The 14,944-nt window shown below is 46.8% G+C and overlaps 1 protein-coding gene across 1 annotated transcript in view; it reads left to right on the top strand.

Annotated features, from left to right (window-relative positions):
• LOC137537873 (mucin-2-like) overlaps positions 1 to 14,944 on the top strand; it is a 198,946-nt gene that overhangs the window by 94,996 nt on the left and 89,006 nt on the right. The window contains exon 30 of the mRNA XM_068259820.1: positions 232 to 406. Within this exon, the coding sequence (XP_068115921.1) occupies positions 232 to 406 (175 nt within the window). The remainder of the gene's footprint in view (positions 1 to 231; positions 407 to 14,944) is intronic.

The raw sequence follows: 14,944 nt of genomic DNA, 5'->3' as shown, positions 1-14,944 counted from the left end.
CCAGCCTCTTTCTGCAATTAGATATATTGAAACAAAACAAAACTAACCAAAAAAATGAAATAAAACATGATGTCTGTTAAATGCAGTTATTTCAGATCTGACCTCCCCATTGAAATTTCTGTTTTCTTATTAGCAATCTATCGTATGCAACTCACTCCTGGTAAAAAAAAAGTGTTTGATTGTCTTAAAAATATTCAATATTAAAATGTAACACCTTTTTCCAATGAACAGACTGGTGAGACATGGATAAATGACCAATGCGAAGAAGTTACATGCCTTGGAAATAACATTACATCTCATAAGCCACTGATATGCCCAGAACCAACACCTCTGACTTGTGCTAATGGCTTCCCACCAATTAAGAAGAAGAGAGCAGATGGCTGCTGTGACTACTATGAATGCCAGTGTAAGTTTTATAAATGGCAGTAATTTAAAACAGGATCAAAGTCCAATCAGTAAAGTAGGCAGCATACATTAATATATTAGTAATTTTACTGAAAGCTGTACTTTTAAAAAAAATACCATTTTGAATATACAGGAGAGGGACGAGTTATAAGAAATGCAATTCCTAAACTGTACAGCAAAGGCAATAATCAGTAGAAGGAGCCATCTTATATAAGAGTTAAACTTTTTAAAAGGAGGTAAGTGTTGAGTCACTTTGAAGTGAGCAGGAACTCCAAGAGAAGAAACCCAGCACCGTCTTCAAGTGTATTATAAGCTCTTTTATTTATTTAAAGCATCAAAAAGACAAAAAGGGCAAGTCTGTGCGACGTTTCGAGAGGCGACTCCTCTCTTTCTCAAGCTGACAAGCCCTCTGAATACATGAAATACAATCAGCCTTAAATAGTCCTTGCTCCACTAGGGAGCCAATCAAAATGGTCTGGACGCCCTGTCATCAACCAATTAGGTTAAGTTCCTGCTTGCAGGCCCTCCCATCTGGTGGAGGACCTGATGGGGAACTACATCTATTTATACACTCCAATCATTTTAAAATGGCCGCTAGAGGGCCGACCAATGAGGGTAGAGCATGTTCTGAATGGAAAAAACGTCATTCAACCGTCACGCGGAAATCCGCATTGAAAATCCGCATGTGGTTGCGTTCCGCATTGGATATCCGCATATGGTTAAAATTAATGCGTATGCGTAAAAACGTATGCGTAAATACCCGGAAGCAAAAAATCGTCTAAACCATAGACGTTTCAATCCAATCGCCTATACCGGTTACGCATAAAATTGATCTTTACAGATTGAAAAATGTACATGCTCCTAACCCTAATAGGAATGAGTGTCAACAATATATAATAAGAGAAATTTGAAAAACATAAAAAGGAAAAAATGACAAAACTCCCGCTAGGTGTCTGGTGGCCACCCACAGCGGCGGCCAGACACCGAACGTCACAACAAAAATGAACCACATCTCACCCTCCCAGACTGGCGTCCGCCTTAATAGCGGCGGCCAGTCTAGGCTGGCGAGAACAAAATTACCAATTCTGTCCCGACTGGTGTCCATCCCTGGCGGCCAGTCGGGAAAGAAACAGGCAAAAAATCAAAAAATATATGCTCTGAAGGCCAGCCCGGACTGGCGGCCACATATCAGCGGCGGCCAGTCCAGGGGGCCAACAAATCAACATAATCAATAAATAAATATTTTTTTCCAAACAAATAATAATACATTTTGCTATAAGCTCCTTTCCTCCGCGACCGACGGCCACCAATTGTGGCCGCAGGTCGGGAAGGATCGGGGAAAAAAAAGAAATCAGAACCAACCCAAAAAGAAGACTCCAGGCATCCAGACCAAACAATAAACAACAAGACATCTATCTATAAACACATGGACCCAACTCGCACTCCCGGTTAAGACCCCCTGGACCAAGGGCATCCAGCTTCCTAATCCAAAACCACTCCCCGTCTCAATAATAATTTGACCCTATCACCCCCCCTGCGTGACGGGGGGACAGAGTCAATCACCTGGACCCTCAACTGGCTAACATTATGGCGACAGGCAGAAAAATGGCTAGCAACCGCTTGTTCAGATGTGCCCGAGCGGATAGCTGACTTATGCGCAGAGATGCTCATTTTAATTATCTGTGTGGTCATCCCCACATAAATCAACCCGCAAGGGCAACGAAGAAGATATACAACATATGCAGAGTCACATGTGTAATAGCCATTAATTGAAAAACGTTTCCCTGTAGTAGGGTGTGTAAAAGTATCTCCTTTAACAATGGAATTACACATATGACACGACAAACAGGGAAAAGTCCCTTTTCTTGTAGTAGTTAAATTGGCAGTTCGAGAGCCAATATCTGCCCTCACCAAAGTGTCACCAACTGTAGGAGCCCGTCTATATGACATAAGTGGATATTCCTGAAATTCACTAACCTGTGGAAAACCTGGTTTTAATAAAGGCCAATGTTTCCTAACAATTTTCTCAATCTGTTTGGAATTGGTTGAAAAGGTAGTGACTAGAGGAATCCGATCGATCTGTCTGGAGCGTGATCTTTTAGCTGAGGAGGATCGGCTAAAGGGATTGCACAAATCTAGAGGATAATCTCTTTGAATAAATCTATTGGCCATTTCCTTCAGACGTGTATCTCTCAATGTAGCATCAGACACTATTCTATTTACACGTTCAAATTGATGTTTTGGAATGTTATTGGCAATGTGGGAAGGGTGGAAACTTCTATAATGGAGTAACGCATTTCTATCAGTAGATTTCCTAAATATATCGGTGGTCAATTTTCCACCAACTTTCGTGACCACCGTATCCAAGTAGGATACAGAATGAGTGCTACAAGTATACGTGAGGGAAATGTATGGACAGCATGCATGTAGATCTTTAATAAAGCATTCGAGGGTCGAACGAGGCCCCGCCCAAATAAAAAAAACATCATCAATGTATCTCCACCACCCCTTGGAGTGGCGGAGAAACAATTGGTTCATATACACAAATGAATCTTCGTAAAGACCCATGTGTAAATTAGCATAAGTCGGGGCCACGTTCGACCCCATAGCTGTACCTCTACATTGTTCATAAAATGTGTCCTCAAATAAGAAGTAATTCCTCCTCAAAATCACCTCCAACAGATCGATAAGAAAACGTCTCTGATCATCAAAAACATCTGAACAGGTTTGCAAATAATGAGATACCGCCTCCACACCTCCATCATGAGGGATGGAGGTGTAGAGTGACTCTATATCAATTGTAACCAATAAGTCATCATCATCTAAATTTTCAAATTTATTAATCACCTCCAGGAACACTTGAGTGTCCCTAAGGTAAGACAGTAAAGCTACTACCATAGGTCTAATAATACAATCTAAATATTTAGCAATTGGAGAAAATAATGAATTTACACCTGCAACGATTGGCCGACCAGGTGGATCGACCAATCGTTTGTGTATTTTTGGAAGGACATACATAGCAGGAGTTACAGGATTGTCCTGAACTAGGAAAGTAGCTAGATCCCTGTCTATGATGTTTTTGTCCAGAGCATTCTTTAACAAACGATCAATCAACTTTCTCAGATCCCAAATTGGGTCTCGATCTAAAATTCTATAGACACTTCTATCCCCCAACTGGCGTAAAATCTCTGCACGATAATTAATAGTGTCCATTACGACAACTGAGCCCCCCTTATCGGCGGGCTTAATTGTTAGGGCCTTATTGGCCTTAAGACATTTAAGAGCTTCTTGTTCTTGTTTATTAAGATTCTTCATTGCTTGAGAACCAGATCTTTGTAGCTCCTGAATGTCCCTTTGCACATTCCCTAAGAATGTATCAATTACTTGGTTGGACGGGGGGCAGAAAGAGCTCTTATTTCGTAATGGAGTGTCCTTAAGTCTCAAAGGCCCCATGGTTGGTAAAGGAACCTGAGTAGGTTTCGGAAGATTGCTAAAAAAAACATTTCAACTTCAAAGTCCTTGCAAAAGACCAAAGATCATATTCCAATTGGAGTGAGTCCCCATCGTTGTTAATACTGAATGAGAGACCTCGATTGAGTACCCTAATCTGGATATCATCCAAGACATATGAAGAGATATTGATGACTAAGGATTCTTGCGTTCTCTGAGTGTCATTGGAGAGCCAGAGGGTTCGGCGCGTTTCTTTGTGCTTTTTGGCAAGCTGATATTTTCTCCCACCTCTCCTAATCCGTCTGGAGGGATATTGGCCGAACTGTCCGAGGGCATAAAATCGGATTCTGATTGCTCTTCCTCTGTAGTTGTTAAAGGATCATGAATGGGTCGAGGTTGTACAGGCCGTGGACCCTTAGGTGGAGCTGAGAGCTCCTCTGGGACGGGGTCTAGGTTTACCCGGCCCACGAGGCAAGTTAGAGGAGGGTTGTTTCTGCCATATGTATACATAACCACTCTCATAATCAAGTGAGTCCCGTTGGAACTTCTGACGTTTAACACCTTCAAGTTCTTTACGATATTTCTCCAAGTTTCTGGATAAAAGTTCCTCATAAGCTGAGATATCATCTGTAGACAACAAAGTTCCCAAGGTATCTTTTAGTAAGACAATCTTACTGTCCAGCTTAGGTAGTTCAACTTGGATTCTCTCAATGGTCAGTATCATGGAGTCGAAGGAAGCTTTGTTCCAGATTTTCTCCCATTTCAGGCGGAACTCCCCATCACGAGGAAACATAATTGGTGCCACATGTGAACGTATACCTCTGGGTATTTTCCGTTTCTTATAATATTCACCCAGGGTAGCGGCATGTAAGTCAAAAGAAATTCGATGTTTAGAAATCCTTTCAATATCTCGTTTGATAATTTTCACATTAGGAGTAGAGAGAAAGTCCGTCTCCGAATCAATGGCAGCAATGATCCTGGAGATCTCAACATCCGAATACATGAAGGTATCCACAGAGACAGATGTCATTTTAGTAGTTTCCATGGTGGTGCAATTGCCCAGAGACAGCTGCAGTAGTGGTGGACAAGTGGTTACAGGCAGCACCCAACCATCTAGATGCGACGTGCTATTGGTCGTTGTCCCTCTGTCTCCAGGAACAGCAAGCAGGAACTCCAAGAGAAGAGACCCAGCACCGTCTTCAAGTGTATTATAAGCTCTTTTATTTATTTAAAGCATCAAAAAGACAAAAAGGGCAAGTCTGTGCGACGTTTCGAGAGGCGACTCCTCTCTTTCTCAAGCTGACAAGGACTCTGAATACATGAAATACAATCAGCCTTAAATAGTCCTTGCTCCACTAGGGAGCCAATCAAAATGGTCTGGACTAGTGTTGGGCGAACATCTAGATGTTCGGGTTCGGGCCGAACAGGCCGAACATGGCCGCGATGTTCGGGTGTTCGACCCGAACTCCGAACATAATGGAAGTCAATGGGGACCCGAACTTTTGTGGTTTATAAAGCCTCCTTACATGCTACATACCCCAAATTTACAGGGTATGTGCACCTTGGGAGTGGGTACAAGAGGAAAAAAAATTAGCAAAAAGAGCTTATAGTTTTTGAGAAAATCGATTTTAACGTTTCAAAGGGAAAACTGTCTTTTAAATGCGGGAAATGTCTGTTTTCTTTGCACAGGTAACATGTTTTTTGTCGGCATGCAGTCATAAATGTAATACATATAAGAGGTTCCAGGAAAAGGGACCGGTAACGCTAACCCAGCAGCAGCACACGTGATGGAACAGGAGGAGGCGCAGGAGGAGAAGGCCACGCTTTGTGAGACACAACAACCCAGGCCTTGCATGAGGGCAAGAAGCGTGCGGATAGCATGCTTTGTACCGCCATGCAGTCATAAATGTAATAAAGATAAGTGGTTCAATAAACAGGGACCACGCGGCAACGCTAACCCAGCAGCAGCAGACGTGATGGAACAGGAGCAGGCGCAGGAGGAGAAGGCCACGCTTTGTGAGACACAACAACTAAGGCCTTGCATGAGGGCAAGAAGCGTGCGGATAGCATGCTTTGTACCGCCATGCAGTCATAAATGTAATAAAGATAAGTGGTTCAATAAACAGGGACCACGCGGCAACGCTAACCCAGCAGCAGCAGACGTGATGGAACAGGAGCAGGCGCAGGAGGAGAAGGCCACGCTTTGTGAGACACAACAACCCAGGCCTTGCATGAGGGCAAGAAGCGTGCGGATAGCATGCTTTGTACCGCCATGCAGTCATAAATGTAATAAAGATAAGTGGTTCAATAAACAGGGACCACGCGGCAACGCTAACCCAGCAGCAGCAGACGTGATGGAACAGGAGCAGGCGCAGGAGGAGAAGGCCAGCAGGCGCAGGAGGAGAAGGCCACGCTTTGTGAGACACAACAACCCAGGCCTTGCATGAGGGCAAGAAGCGTGCGGATAGCATGCTTTGTACCGCCATGCAGTCATAAATGTAATAAAGATAAGTGGTTCAATAAACAGGGACCACGCGGCAACGCTAACCCAGCAGCAGCAGACGTGATGGAACAGGAGCAGGCGCAGGAGGAGAAGGCCACGGTTTTTGAGACACAACAACCTAGGCCTTGCATGAGGACAAAAAGCGTGCGGATATAGCAGCAATGCTTTTTGCCGCCATGCAGTCATAAATGTAATACAGATGAGAGGTTCAATAAACAGGGACCGGAAATGCTACACCATCCCAGATGTTCATTGGTCATGTTACTTGGTTGGGGTCCTGGAGTGTTGCGTAGTCATTTCCAATCCAGGATTGATTCATTTTAATTTGAGTCAGACGGTCTGCATTTTCTGTGGAGAGGCGGATACGCCGATCTGTGATGATGCCTCCGGCAGCACTGAAACAACGTTCCGACATAACGCTGGCTGCCGGGCAAGCCAGCACCTCTATTGCGTACATTGCCAGTTCGTGCCAGGTGTCTAGCTTCGATACCCAATAGTTGAAGGGTGCAGATGGATTGTTCGACACAGCTACGTCATCTGACATGTAGTCCTTGACCATCTTCTCCAGGCGATCGGTGTTGGAGGTGGATCTGCACACTTGCTGTTCAGTGGGCTGCTGCTGCATGGGTGTCAGAAAATTTTCCCACTCCAAGGACACTGCCGATACCGTTCCCTTTTGGGCACTAGCTGCGGCTTGCGTTGTTTGCTGCCCTCCTGGTCGTCCTGGGTTTGCGGAAGTCAGTCTGTCTGCGTACAACTGGCTAGAGGAGGGGGAGGATGTCAATCTCCTCTCTAAAGTCTCCACAAGGGCCTGCTGGTATTCTTCCATTTTGACCTGTCTGACTCTTTCTTCAAGCAGTTTTGGAACATTGTGTTTGTACCGTGGATCCAGAAGGGTATAAACCCAGTAATTGGTGTTGTCCAGAATGCGCACAATGCGTGGGTCACGTTCAATGCAGTCTAGCATGAATTGAGCCATGTGTGCCAGAGTCCTACCAGAATCCTCATCATCCTCTTGTGAGCGTTGTGATAGTTGTTGTGATGCATCATAGTCGTCACCTTCCTCCTGGTCTGCTTCTGCTGACCATTCGCGTTGAATTGTGGAAGTCCAACATGCACCGCTCTGGCCCTCGTCAGTGGTGGCATGAAATTCCTGCTCCAACTCCAGCTGTTCCTCCTCCTCTTCTTCGTCATAGCTGCTGGGGCCAGCGTTCCCTGAGGCGGATGGCCTGATGTTGGTACCATCACGCTGATCGTTTTCTCCTTCAGATTCCCCCAGTTGCATCATGACAGCTGTTTCCTTGATTTTCAACATTGACCTCTTCAGTAAACACAGCAGTGGTATGGTAATGCTGACTGAAGAGTTGTCACTGCTCACAAGCAACGTGGATTGCTCAAAATTTTGGAGGACTTGGCCCAATCGGATCCACAGAAGCTTGGCAGCTGTCCGGATGCGCCTCGGTACTGCGCCGTCATGTACTGGACCACTGCACTCTTCTGCTCACAAAAGCGTGCTAGCATGTGCAGCGTAGAATTCCAGCGCGTAGGGACATCACACAGCAAGCGATGGTGGGGGAGATTGAAGCGCTCCTGCATCTTGGCGAGTGCCCCCGAAGCAGTACTGGAATTTCTACAATGTTTGGCCACTCGACGCACCTTCAACAGAAGATCGGCCACGCCTGGGTATGTCCTCAGGAACCGCTGAACTACTAGGTTCATCACGTGCGCCAGGCAAGGGATGTGTGTCAGCTTAGCCAACCTTAAAGCGCGAATGAGATTACTCCCATTATCACACACAACCATGCCCGGTTTCAAGTCCAGCGGTGCCAGCCACAAATCCGTCTGTTCCTTTATTCCCTTCCAAATTTCCTCCCCTGTGTGCTGCTTATCCCCAAGGCAGATCAGCTTCAGCAACGCTTGCTGACGCATGCCAACAGCTGTGCTGCACTGCTTCCACGATCCTACTGCTGCTGGGTTAGCGTTTCCGGATGAGGTACAGCTTTGAGATGCGTTGGAGGAGAAGGAGTCAGAGAGGTAGGTGCTGCTGTTGTTATCCAGTGGGAGGGACGGCGGTGCAGCTGTTTGCGGCGTGGGCAACACCCGCGCCGTAGCAGGTGAGGAATCGCTGCCAGGCTCCACAAGGTTCACCCAGTGCGCGGTAAGGGAGATGTATCGACCCTGGCCGAACGCACTCGTCCAAGTGTCAGTGGTGAGGTGAACCTTGCAGGCAACGGCATTCTTCAAGCTTCGGGTTATTTTGCTGACCACGTGCTCATGCAACTCAGGCACTGCAGAGCGCGCAAAGTGGTAGCGGCTGGGAACCACGTAACGTGGGATGGCCACTGACATCATGCCCTTGAAGCTGTTTGTCTCCACCACTCGATATGGCAGCATTTCGCAGGCCAGAAGCTTGGCTATGCTGGCTGTTACTGCCACGGCCCGGGGGTCATTTGCTGGCAATTTCCTCTTGCGCTCAAACATCTCCGACACAGACAACTGAACCGTAGCGCTGCACACGGAAGGGCTGTTGGCTGTTGGTTGTTGTGTTTGATGAACACTGGGAGACCTCAAGAGCACTACTCCGAAAGTGACAGTGTCAGCGTCGTCTGATGTTTGTGAATGTTGTGAACCACGCAATGGCTGGGCTACTGCTGCTGCTGAGGCGGGTCTGGTGGTGAGTCTGGTGAACCCAAGGGAGGCAGTGTTGCTGGTACCCTGTCCTGCCGCGTTTGCCCACAGAGTGGGATGTTTGGATAGCATGTGGCGGCTCATGCTGGTGGTGGAGAGGTTGTTAATACTTTTCCCCCTGCTCAGGCGAGTCTTGCACACCTTGCAAATCGCCATGGTAACATCCTCAGTGCAGTCTTCAAAGAAAGCCCAGACTTTGGAGCACCTGCCTCCTTGCTGGCGATTTCTGTTTCCTCCTCTTTTGCCTCTCACTCTAACTTCCACGCTTGTGGTGCCTGAAATTGCGTGCCGCCTACCTTGTGGCACAAGGCGAACTCGTGCAGCAGTGGGTTCTTCAACAGACTCATCTGTGCTGCTGCTACGACGGCGATGTTCTCGTTCACAAATAAAATCTGGGTCTCTGTCCACATTGTCCATACCCTCCTCTTCCATCTCCTCAAACTCGTCATATGTCATTGTGGGGGGCCGCCGCCGTGGAGTAGAGCTCCCCAGAACAACCTCTGCGCAGCTCACTCCAACGTCGTCTTCCAGATCTTGTCGGCCGACCTCCTGCAATTGCAACCCCTCCTGCCCAACTTGCTCTGGGATTTGGGTTTCCGAGTCCTCCTCGGACTCGCCTTGTATTTCAGTGCGCGGTGCATTTACCACAGTTAATGGTTGTGAATCCGGGCACAACATTTCTGGCTGTTCCTCCATTGACCTTTCATAGGTGGAAGTTTGTTGGGCTGGGAATAGCTCCTGCGAATACCCCATTGTGTCCTGAGGTAATTCATAGGACTGGTTATCTGGCAGTTGTGTGCGTGGTGTCGCTGCCGGTTGTGTCAGCTTTGTGCCCACTGGCTCCTTGTAACTGGCTGAGGACTCGGACCTCGTGCGTGATGTGCTGGTGCTGCTTAACCCACTGCTGGACGCTTGAGAGGTCATCCAAGTAATTATCTGGTCCTGTTCTTTTGGATTTGTGAGGGTTGTTGTCCTGGACAACATGGGCGGTATTGAGTGGGTTTTCTTGGGTGCTCCCCTGTGGCCTGTACGTGAACCGTCAGGGGAAACACCTCTTCCCTTGCCACTTCCTCTTTCACCGGATTTCTTCCTCATTTCACTTATCCTTACAGTACACGCTGACTGGCAGCAGTACAGTGGCAGTACAGAAATGCTATACAGTACCACTATTCCCAGCAGCGACACAGAGCACAATGCTATACAGTGGCGGGTGAGCGGTGTACTACTGTTCCCAGGCCCAGCAGACACAGAGTGGAAGTAAACACAATGCTATATAGTCTGGCTGAGCGGTGTACACAGAGTGGCAGTACACACAATGCTATATAGTCTGGCTAAGCCGTGTACACAGAGTGTCAGAAAACACAATGCTATATATAGCGTGGCTGAGCGAGGTGCACAGTGGCAGTACACACAATGCTATATTAGTCAGGCTAAGCCGTGTACACAGAGTGTCAGTAAACAATGGTATATAGTCTGGCTGAGCGGTGTACACAGAGTGTCAGTAAACAACGGTATATAGTCTGGCTGAGCGGTGTACACAGAGTGGCAGTAAACACAATGCTATATATAGCGTGGCTGAGCGAGGTGCACAGTGGCAGTACACACAATGCTATATAGTCAGGCTAAGCCGTGTACACAGAGTGTCAGAAAACACAATGCTATATATAGCGTGGCTGAGCGAGGTGCACAGTGGCAGTACACACAATGCTTTATAGTCAGGCTGAGCCGTGTACACAGAGTGTCAGTAAACAATGGTATATAGTCTGGCTGAGCGGTGTACACAGAGTGTCAGTAAACAACGGTATATAGTCTGGCTGAGCGGTGTACACAGAGTGGCAGTAAACACAATGCTATATATAGCGTGGCTGAGCGAGGTGCACAGTGGCAGTACACACAATGCTATATATAGCGTGGCTGAGCGAGGTGCACAGTGGCAGTACACACAATGCTATATTAGTCAGGCTAAGCCGTGTACACAGAGTGTCAGAAAACACAATGCTATATATGTAGCGTGGCTGAGCGAGGTGCACAGTGGCAGTACACACAATGCTATATATAGCGTGGCTGAGCGAGGTGCACAGTGGCAGTACACACAATGCTATATATAGCGTGGCTGAGCGAGGTGCACAGTGGCAGTACACACAATGCTATATATAGCGTGGCTGAGCGAGGTGCACAGTGGCAGTACACACAATGCTATATTAGTCAGGCTAAGCCGTGTACACAGAGTGTCAGAAAACACAATGCTATATATATAGCGTGGCTGAGCGAGGTGCACAGTGGCAGTACACACAATGCTATATATAGCGTGGCTGAGCGAGGTGCACAGTGGCAGTACACACAATGCTATATATAGCGTGGCTGAGCGAGGTGCACAGTGGCAGTACACACAATGCTATATTAGTCAGGCTAAGCCGTGTACACAGAGTGTCAGAAAACACAATGCTATATATATAGCGTGGCTGAGCGAGGTGCACAGTGGCAGTACACACAATGCTATATATAGCGTGGCTGAGCGAGGTGCACAGTGGCAGTACACACAATGCTATATATAGCGTGGCTAAGCGAGGTGCACAGTGGCAGTACACACAATGCTATATATAGCGTGGCTGAGCGAGGTGCACAGTGGCAGTACACACAATGCTATATTAGTCAGGCTAAGCCGTGTACACAGAGTGTCAGAAAACACAATGCTATATATATAGCGTGGCTGAGCGAGGTGCACAGTGGCAGTACACACAATGCTATATATAGCGTGGCTGAGCGAGGTGCACAGTGGCAGTACACACAATGCTATATATAGCGTGGCTGAGCGAGGTGCACAGTGGCAGTACACACAATGCTATATATAGCGTGGCTGAGCGAGGTGCACAGTGGCAGTACACACAATGCTATATTAGTCAGGCTAAGCCGTGTACACAGAGTGTCAGAAAACACAATGCTATATATATAGCGTGGCTGAGCGAGGTGCACAGTGGCAGTACACACAATGCTATATATAGCGTGGCTGAGCGAGGTGCACAGTGGCAGTACACACAATGCTATATATAGCGTGGCTGAGCGAGGTGCACAGTGGCAGTACACACAATGCTATATATAGCGTGGCTGAGCGAGGTGCACAGTGGCAGTACACACAATGCTATATTAGTCAGGCTAAGCCATGTACACAGAGTGTCAGAAAACACAATGCTATATATATAGCGTGGCTGAGCGAGGTGCACAGTGGCAGTACACACAATGCTATATATAGCGTGGCTGAGCGAGGTGCACAGTGGCAGTACACACAATGCTATATATAGCGTGGCTGAGCGAGGTGCACAGTGGCAGTACACACAATGCTATATTAGTCAGGCTAAGCCGTGTACACAGAGTGTCAGAAAACACAATGCTATATATATAGCGTGGCTGAGCGAGGTACACAGTGGCAGTAAACAATGCTATATATAGTGTGGCTGAGCGAGCGGTGTACTACTGTTCCCAGCAGCGACACACAATGACTGGGGGGGACCCTGGCTAGCGTGGCTGGAGAGCGAACTACCCTGCCTGCCTACCCAAAGCTAAACCCACAGACAAATGGCGGAGATATGACGTGGTTCGGGTATTTATTTACCCGAACCACGTGACCGTTCGGCCAATCAGAGCGCGTTCGGGCCCGAACCATGTGACCCGTTCGGCCAATCACAGCGCTAGCCGAACGTTCGGGGAACGTTCGGCCATGCGCTCTTAGTTCGGCCATGTGGCCGAACGGTTTGGCCGAGCACCGTCAGGTGTTCGGCCGAACTCGAACATCACCCGAACAGGGTGATGTTCTGCAGAACCCGGACAGTGGCGAACACTGTTCGCCCAACACTAGTCTGGACGCCCTGTCATCAACCAATTAGGTTAAGTTCCTGCTTGCAGGCCCTCCCATCTGGTGGAGGACCTGATGGGGAACTACATCTATTTATACACTCCAATCATTTTAAAATGGCCACTAGAGGGCCGACCAATGAGGGTAGAGCATGTTCTGAATGGAAAAAACGTCATTCAACCGTCACGCGGAAATCCGCATTGAAAATCCGCATGTGGTTGCGTTCAATGCGTATGCGTAAAAACGTACGCGTAAAAACCATATTCCAATACTATGACCACGCGGAAATCCGCATACGCATTGAACGCAACCACATGCGGATTTTCGCGTGACAGTTGAATGACGTTTTTTCCATTCAGAACATGCTCTACCCTCATTGGTCGGCCCTCTAGCGGTCATTTTAAAATGATTGGAGTGTATAAATAGATGCAGTTCCCCATCAGGTCCTCCACCAGATGGGAGGGCCTGCAAGCAGGAACTTAACCTAATTGGTTGATGACAGGGCGTCCAGACCATTTTGATTGGCTCCCTAGTGGAGCAAGGACTATTTAAGGCTGATTGTATTTCATGTATTCAGAGTCCTTGTCAGCTTGAGAAAGAGAGGAGTCGCCTCTCGAAACGTCGCACAGACTTGCCCTTTTTGTCTTTTTGATGCTTTAAATAAATAAAAGAGCTTATAATACACTTGAAGACGGTGCTGGGTCTCTTCTCTTGGAGTTCCTGCTTGCTGTTCCTGGAGAGAGAGGGACAACGACCAATAGCACGTCGCATTTAGATGGTTGGGTGCTGCCTGTAACCACTTGTCCACCACTGGAAGTGAGCTGCAAATTTTGTTAGCATAGTAAAAGAATGTAAAATGCATTTTGCGGGCAATGTCCCTCTTCCTCAGGTACAATATCTTGCCACCTTAATGTCTAAATGAAGCTCTGAGCACCTATGTACAACTGCCAAAGTGCCAGGCTGTATATTTTTGTAGAATAGCTTAGCCACTCTTTATAAAGGCTAGCACACACACCTTTAACCTCCTCAGCGTTCAATTTTTTCTGGATTTCTGTGCAAAAAGTTTTTCAGTTAATTTTCATGACCTTTTTTTCCTGTAACTTACCAAAATGCGTCAAGCAAGAGTCTAGTATACATTTTGAGTATAATAAAAGCTTGAAACATAGAATTAAATCAAAACTATTTGAAAATGACGCCCCAAAATAAATCTCTGATTATTTACACTTCAGAGCTGCAGCTGCTCAACCTGTTATAAAACAAATGTAAAGATGGCCATACATCTAGCGATGATGGGCAGATTGGACCAAGAGACAAATCTTTCTCTGATCGAATTTCATTAGAGAAAGATCTATTGGCTGCCCATACACCGCGGGCCAATTGCAGAATGCAGATGGATTTCAGCATGAAATCTCTTGGGAATCAGCGCAGCCCGCCGCCTCACCACTGCTCCAGTGTCTAAATATACCCCCCATGTGTGCATATTATATATTACCTGTTCTGTGTCACCCACCATGCGGTTCCCATCCGTCTTCAGAATCCTCCGCAGGTTACTGTATTGAATTCAATACAAAAATAAATAAATTAGTTTGCCACGTGACCTTGGCTTCATCAACACTGATCGCTGGGAAACATGTCGCTATCAGGTAAATTTAGATGGTAGGAGGCGTCCAATTAAAAAAATATATATAGAATTATAATTCTGTAAAACAGTTTTCTTAAAAAAAATACCGTATATACTCGCAAGCAAGCCGACCCGCATATAAGCCGACCCCCCAATTTTTACCTGAAAAAGAAAAAAAAGTAAAAAATGATTGACCCCCATATAAGTTGAGGGTAGGAAATGCTGTCCGTGTGATCCCCCCAGTGTGTCCCGGTATAGCTAGTATAGTGCCCAGTATGGGTAGGTAGTGCCCCAATATAGCTAGTATAGTGCCCAGTATAGCTAGTATAGTGCGCAGTATAGCTAGTATTGTGCCCAGTATAGGTAGTATAGTGCCCAGTATGGGTAGGTAGTGCCCAGTATAGCTAGTATAGTGACCAGTATAGCT

The sequence above is a fragment of the Hyperolius riggenbachi genome, chromosome 11 (assembly GCF_040937935.1).
Source record: "Hyperolius riggenbachi isolate aHypRig1 chromosome 11, aHypRig1.pri, whole genome shotgun sequence".
Lineage (NCBI taxonomy): Eukaryota > Metazoa > Chordata > Amphibia > Anura > Hyperoliidae > Hyperolius > Hyperolius riggenbachi.
Note: the sequence above shows the minus strand (reverse complement) of the source record. Positions and strands in the feature narration are given on the sequence as shown.